The sequence below is a fragment of the Mesitornis unicolor genome, unplaced genomic scaffold, assembly GCF_000695765.1.
Source record: "Mesitornis unicolor isolate BGI_N332 unplaced genomic scaffold, ASM69576v1 scaffold13407, whole genome shotgun sequence".
NCBI classification, from domain to species: domain Eukaryota; kingdom Metazoa; phylum Chordata; class Aves; order Mesitornithiformes; family Mesitornithidae; genus Mesitornis; species Mesitornis unicolor.
The window spans coordinates 1-7,054 of NW_010198463.1; the positions used below are offsets into that span (position 1 = coordinate 1).

Consider the following 7,054-nt stretch of genomic DNA (forward strand, 5'->3'; position numbering starts at 1 on the left):
TATTATTATTATTATTATTATTATTATTACCTGAAGCATTAATCAAGCACATCCCAGGTCTGAATTTTCTAGTATTTTATATTGCCTTTTATTAGATTCTCAGCTGTTTCCTTGAAACAAATTTCAAACAAGATCATACCACACATCTAACGCAAAAGCAATCTCCATCCTTTTTCAACTGGCATCATCGACCCTGCATGTGTTTTCTTCCTCTCCCAGAGCATCATTTAGCAGGAATAACAGCTCATTTTTTGCTAAAGCCCACAAGACCATGAAATCTGGAGCTGATTATCAAGACAGCGATTCAAAATGGGGATGAACGGCCCTTCAAAGAAGGAAGGGCTGCTTATCTACTTAAACAGAATCTACTTAAACAGAATCTACTCAGTTCTGAACAGTGCAGTATTTGGTGAAGACAACCAGTCTTTCTAAAATAAATGGAAAAAAATTTGCAAGGTGATGCAACACCAAAGACAAACCTGCACTTGTACTATTAGTAGTATAATATGTACTTGAAATGCATAGAAATACATACATCTGATCCTGTCATAAAAATAATCTTCTTTTACATTGCAGACCATGCTATTTAAAAGGCAAAACATAGCAACCCCGGCAGGTAAATTACCCAGTGTTATGTGTCACCAGGTATCACCTCCCATTTAGTTTTCTATAAAAGCCATTAGCTAGCAATGATCGCAGCGATAAGGCAGCTTGGTACCCATTCCTTCCTTACCGAAACAAGCACAGCCTCATGGACCAGCTTGGGAGATTCATTCAATTGGATGCTAAAGGTATGTGACTGGACATAATAGAGCGCTTTAGCAAGAGTTTTGTTACATTTTGCTAGGTTTTCTTCAGGACTGACAAGCAAAATGAGAAAATCTGTCTCCTTTCTCTTGCAGCCTTATCCAAAAATAGCAATGGTGTGCATTTTCAAGGTATAAAGAAGGGAGAGATAAAAAAGCTTGTAGAAAAAAGATTGTATGCTTACTTAGGAAATGAGCAAAACTCTCATTACTGTTATAGCTCCTAAACTTGGATTTAAAACCATTTTTGTTAGGGTTTTTATTTGACATCAGTTTGTAGAAACCATGGGGTAAATGAAAATTAAAACCATTCCTGTTTCAAAGCTATGGAATCAGACTAGTACGAGCCTAAAGAAAAGAGAGCAGATTTCCTTTTGAACCTGTAACCTCTCAGGTTTTATCCGGAAAGTTTTAATAATGAAAGAGGGAAATTCCCTTTCATATCATTCCCTCTCTGCCTTATCTCTCATGAAGGACCAGGCCATTAATGGGAAGTTACTGTAAGAATCAGACACTTCGCTTTTGACAGCAGGTTGACAGCATCCTGTGGTTTTAGATCACTGTGGTTTGTCAAAACCCAATCTTTTCCACAGAAGTGGAACTACTCTTTCATATTAATGTACTTAAAAATTTGAGTGCTTAAAACATTGCAAGATGCAGTGTGTTCTTGGGCAGAAATGAGCTCGTCTCTTCACACACAACTCATCCATCCTCAGAAGCAAGTTCACTGCTGTCCTGGTTTACTGGGACAGAATTTTAGAGTCAGTTTTCTGTTGAGAAAACTGCAATTTTGTAAGGACTACACCGCTCTATTTCATGGGAACAAATTGATAAGACTTTGTCATAGTTTTTCAGCTAATGTTGGTATGTAATACTAAAGGTTGAGATTTAACAGATGCAGAGGCTGGGGGAAGTGGAAACCCAGGGCAGTGGATCCCAAGCTGGCCCTAAGCTGACCAATTAGTATTATTCCATACCATAAACCTCACATTCACTATAAATTGGGGAGTTTGCTGTGGACAGCTGTCTTCTTCCTCCTTTTTCCCCTCTTCCATGGCTGACATCTCAAGAACGACTTGTTTTTTGTTCTACCCCTGAGGTCTACTCCCTCACAATATTGGCTGAGTATAACTCTGTGTACTTTATATTAATACAGTTATTAATATTAGGTTATCTTATTATTTTATTAAACCTTTCCATTTCAATGCATAGGTCTCCTTTCCTTTTCCCAATCCCCCTCCCTGGGTGGGGAGGAGTCATTGGGTGATAGAGGAACTGTATAAACCACTACAACCATTTAAGAGAGAATTTACAATTAAAGAGAAACTCTACAACAGCTTTCCACTATCAAAATTACACGCTTTCCTTTCTAAAGTGCCATTTAAATGCTAATTTTAAAAATGCATTTTCACTTTCTTCAATATTAAGGAATACTGGAAAAGATACGATTGTACTTAATAAAGAAACACCTGCCACATTTGGAGGACAGAAGGAAATATCATCAGGAGTTCGCCTCATCCACTTCCTTTCATGGAGTGCATAATATTGTCCGAAAGCGGAGCAGGACTCGCAGAGTGCTGTGGCTGCTGGTAGTGGTGGGCTGTCTCACCACTGCTATTTGGCAAATCTGCAGTCGCTTCATCTACTACTTCAGCTGGCCAACCACAACGTCAGTGGTGGTGCAGTACGTGGAAAACGTCAAATTCCCCGCCGTGACCTTTTGCAACTTGAACAGGTAAAAAGTTATACCTGCTGTTCACTCTTGAGAAGCAACACCACTTCATCTGAGTAATATAAAGCGGTCAGGTTCCACAACCTGCTTGAACAAATCACATTAAACAAGGAAAATACAGCTGAGGGTCATGTTTCCACATCATGACATGAGATTTGAATGAAGAGGAAATTACAGGAATCAAGACAGGGAGGGTCGTTTTTTTTAATACTCCCTCCCCCTCCTTCAGATGAACAGTGGCACTACAGAGGTTTAAGTTTCAAAATGTAACTTGGAGTAGAAAAACCTCTCTGGTGTTGCTCTTCTAGATACAAGTGTTGCTTCTACATTGTGACTAAGGGACAGTCATCAATCACATCCAAGTTAAAAAGAAAAAAATTGCAAATACAGAGGTTCAAATAGAGACCTCATACAAGTGTAGAAATCTTAGGCAAAGCAGGCATTTCTTTTTCAGAGGTGCTCAGTTCCAGCTGATGTCAGTGGGATGTGCAGGAGGGAAGCAGTTGGTTTGTTTGGAAGTCAGGTATCTAAGCTGGAACTTCACCACAGATTTCTACATCTGATGATAATGGACAAGATTCAGATGCGGCCACTTTGGAAATAGCATAATAAAGCCATGCCCTGATTTTTAGAGCAAGTATATTATCTAGGCACAATTTTAGAAATACAGAAAGTTTCCCCACATTACTTCTTCAAGAATTGTAAGTTTTATTATCTTCTACCTTTGGCTGGCAGAGTCAGCCAGAAGCCCAAGTCCCAAATACCTGGAGCCCTTTTGCCCCTCTATGCCTGTTCCCACTGCTCCCCATAAAGCCATCTGCACACTGGGGATAGAAATCCCTCGATTACGATGCGAATATAAAAATGCCTCACTTCTTGTAACTACAGCAGCAGCACATTGTAAGTAAACAGGCAGCTGCTGAACCCAGCAGTTGTCTGCCTAAGCAACAGTTTGCTGCCACATCCATCTGTTGTTCGTGCTGTGCTTATTCTTCCCTCCTGTTTTTAGTAACCATTTTTAATTTTTTCTGTCAGGACAAAGAGGCACAGATCTACCTTTGTCTTTATGCCTTTTTTAACTAAAATTCAGTTGTGAAGAGCTGTTCCTACTGATCTTGCTTAAGTTTGGGCACTAAGATCTATTATGCAAGTACATTGACATGTTTTTAAAAATGAAATTACATACAATGGCAATTCTAAAGAACATGATATTGCACTTTTGTTTGGTTTTAGTCTGTTTTCAAATTTACAGCTGTTCTCTGAATCTTTACTTCACCGAAGGACTTCAGTGCTGCACATCAGGTCACCAGCCACAAAGCTCAAGAGAAGGTAGACTGACTGTCTCTGCACTGAGATGTAGTGCTTTAGTAAAGCAGGTGCATGAGATTACTGCAAATGCACTTAGAAATCCATTTTCTAGATGATGGAAAACAGACTTTTGAAAGGAACAGCTCCTCCCACCTGGTCTCTCACATGTAAATGCAATTTTTCAGCTTTTCATCAGTTCTACAAATGTAGATGTTGGCTAATCTGCCCTTTTTTTTTTTTTAAACAACCACACTAAATAGAAATATTTCTAATACAACCAACCAGAATAACCCTGGGAAGGCGTCCATTTTCTGTTCTCAGGTATGGAAAATGCCTTGTAGAAATGGAGACTATATTGTTTATTCATGTTGTAGACATCAAAGCGCAATGTAGGGGGCAAGAATCACTTCTAGATTGCAACCAGACAACAAATCACGTCACAGCTTTGGCAGTGGCAGCGTTGAGATGAGCCCTGTAACTCCACAGAACTCCTTCCCTGACAGGTTTCAAGCTCGTGCAGTAAGCAACCTCAAAATCATTTTTTTAATTTGGAACATCGTGTCTGGAGTTTTCCAGAAATTTCCTATGGAAGAAAAACAGTTTCAAGAGCTAAATGATTTCCTTCTTGGGAACCAGAACTTCAGCATCAAAGAGTTTACAAGGAAAAATGGCTTCTATCTGAACAGGAGCACATTGCTGGAATGTGAATTTTTTGGAAAGCCATGTCACCCACAGGTAAACGTTTTTTATTTTACTAAAACAGTAGCATGGAGGGGAAGGGGATGTCTTCTTACCACTCAGCCCAAGCCATTTAGTTTTGCCAGGTAACCACCTTGCTTTCCCTTTACAGTCAAATTTGGGAATTTTGGGAAACAGCCAAAGAATACGATCATCCCATTTTTATGTTGATTCTTCCATAAAGCAATTGCCAACTCAAATAGAAAACATGAACAGAAGAGTCAGGCCTCACAGTCTTTCAGATTAATCTAACCTTTAGATGTGCTGTAGCTGTCACATTAGCTAATGTTTCCAGTTAAATCATGAAGTGGCTTTGGGAAAAAATGCAAATATTGTATTTAATTTTGAAACATTTAGGTTTGAAACTGACTTCACTAAATATTTACTGGAAAAAAACAAACACGTTGGTCTTGAATATATAATTTCTATAGAATATAACAGGTATAGAAAAACAATGGGACCTCACTAAATGATTCTGAGCAGCTCATAGGTATTCATACACAAAGTGAAATTCCTCCTTTAAACTTCATTTTCTACAGAAAGGGATTAAATCCTGTTGAGCATTTCTATCAATTACTACTTTTCTAGTTATAATATTTAGCTCTTCCTCTGGGGAGAAAAAAACGACCAAACATTAGTCCATGTTTTGCACCGTGAATCACTAATGAAGCTTCTATTTTCCTTTATTGAAGGATTTTGAACATATTTTCACTGAATATGGAAACTGCTTTACTTTTAACCACGATGATCTTCCAGCAAGAAGAGTGAGTTTGTCTGGAAGAGGCTTACATTTACTTTTTGATGTCCAACAGGTACAGCTATCCTAAAGATAACAAACATCAAATCATACAATAACTTATAGATGAGTAGAGGTGTTTTGGTTTGGGTTTGGTTGGGTTTACGTAGACCTTCAGATTTTCAGGCACAAAATTCTATATCAAGACAATTTCTGAGTGAGAGGGTATTTTAAAGGAAAGATCTAATACAGGTTTAAAAATTCAGAATTATTATTGACTCTGTGTTCAGCTAAATGGTTCTGAAAGTTATGAGTGAGCACATGTGTATATATAAACAGTTCACCTACAGCTGAAGCACATAATCAGAGCAGTAATCTAATTTTATGCAAGCGCTTTGGAACACAGTGATTTCATTTTAATAAAAGGCACAGTAGGGAAGGTGATATGGTGTCAGTTTCTAAGAAGTACTGAATTTTAGTTGCAGCAGCAGCAGCTGAGTGCTCAATGCCAGCTAAGATCTGGCCTTTGCACTGTAAATTGTCTCTGATCTTATCAGAATTGTCTTTGACCAACAAAACCCATAAAATTCAGTGAATATCACCTTGCAAAATCAGGGAAGAAAACTAAAATCTAGAGTGAGACATTTTTTAGACATTCACTTTTGTACTCTAGGAGTTATGAGACAGAAGTGACAGATTCTGGAGAGAGAAGTGGAAATTTTGCGGAAGTAAGGGTAGTTGCAAGTAAAAGGAATGAGTATTCAAGTTATGAGTAAAGGTTCATATGTGTCTTCTTGCTTTTGACATTGGGAGATGACAGGAGGAATAAAAAACCTGGAAGTTTATAGTAACTGGAAGGAAACCCCTCAAAGGTAAATCAGCAGAGGAAATTCACGTCAGTTTGCTTCTATGTTTCTGCAAATGGCCAAAAGTGTGACTAGAGATACAACATCAACCAAAAAAGCATAGTACCATATGAAATACAGATAAACCTTCAGAGGGTAAGCAAAGCCAAAGCTATTTTAAATACTTATTTTTGTATCAGGAACAATTCACTGATGAACCTGCTCTTGGTTTTACTGATGCTGGTATAACTTTTGTTATCCATTCACCCAAAGAGCTTCCACGCTTTGACGGTTTAGGTTTATTGACACCGGTCGGCACGCGTGCACAGGTCGCAATCCAGCAGCTGAAGGTAAGGACCTTGAGCATCAAGTGCAAATATCGGTCTTTAGTGTCTCTAATTCTCTTCTGAAGCATGACTATGAATTAGACATTTTGGAAGTTAAAATATTTATCAGGCCAAAGTGAATCCTAAAAATAACATTTCTCCCAGACACAAACAATATTATTGCATTTTTTGAGGGGAGTTGGAGATGGGTATCATTGGTCTTCATAATCTGTTTTTACTAAAGTCAACCTGTCTTTTCTAATATCTTACACTCTTGCTGACATATAATCATACAAGGACACCGCAGCATTTCCTGGTCAACACCAGTTGACTCATAACAGTTAAATTACAACATTACTGCTTGTGCCTTCAACGGGCTTCCTTTAGCACTTTAAAAATTTGAGAAAATAATGTCTACATTTGCAACAAAGACCAAAAGTTGTATTTTCTCTTATTATTACCCCACAGTCAATTATCCAAGAATACCCATGGGGAGAGTGCAAGCCTGATATAAAGCTTCAGTACCACGAGATTTACAGTACTAATGGATGTTTGCAGGAATG

At 38.2% G+C, this 7,054-nt stretch overlaps 1 protein-coding gene across 1 annotated transcript in view; it reads left to right on the top strand.

Moving 5' to 3' along the window:
- Positions 1–751: 751 nt before the first annotated feature.
- The window catches only part of ASIC5 (acid-sensing (proton-gated) ion channel family member 5), an 11,421-nt gene continuing 5,118 nt past the window's right edge, over positions 752–7,054 (top strand). Inside the window, exons 1-6 of the mRNA XM_010189163.1 lie at positions 752–791; positions 2,235–2,541; positions 4,350–4,581; positions 5,277–5,396; positions 6,366–6,515; positions 6,960–7,053. Of these exons, the coding sequence (XP_010187465.1) occupies positions 752–791; positions 2,235–2,541; positions 4,350–4,581; positions 5,277–5,396; positions 6,366–6,515; positions 6,960–7,053 (943 nt within the window). The remainder of the gene's footprint in view (positions 792–2,234; positions 2,542–4,349; positions 4,582–5,276; positions 5,397–6,365; positions 6,516–6,959; position 7,054) is intronic.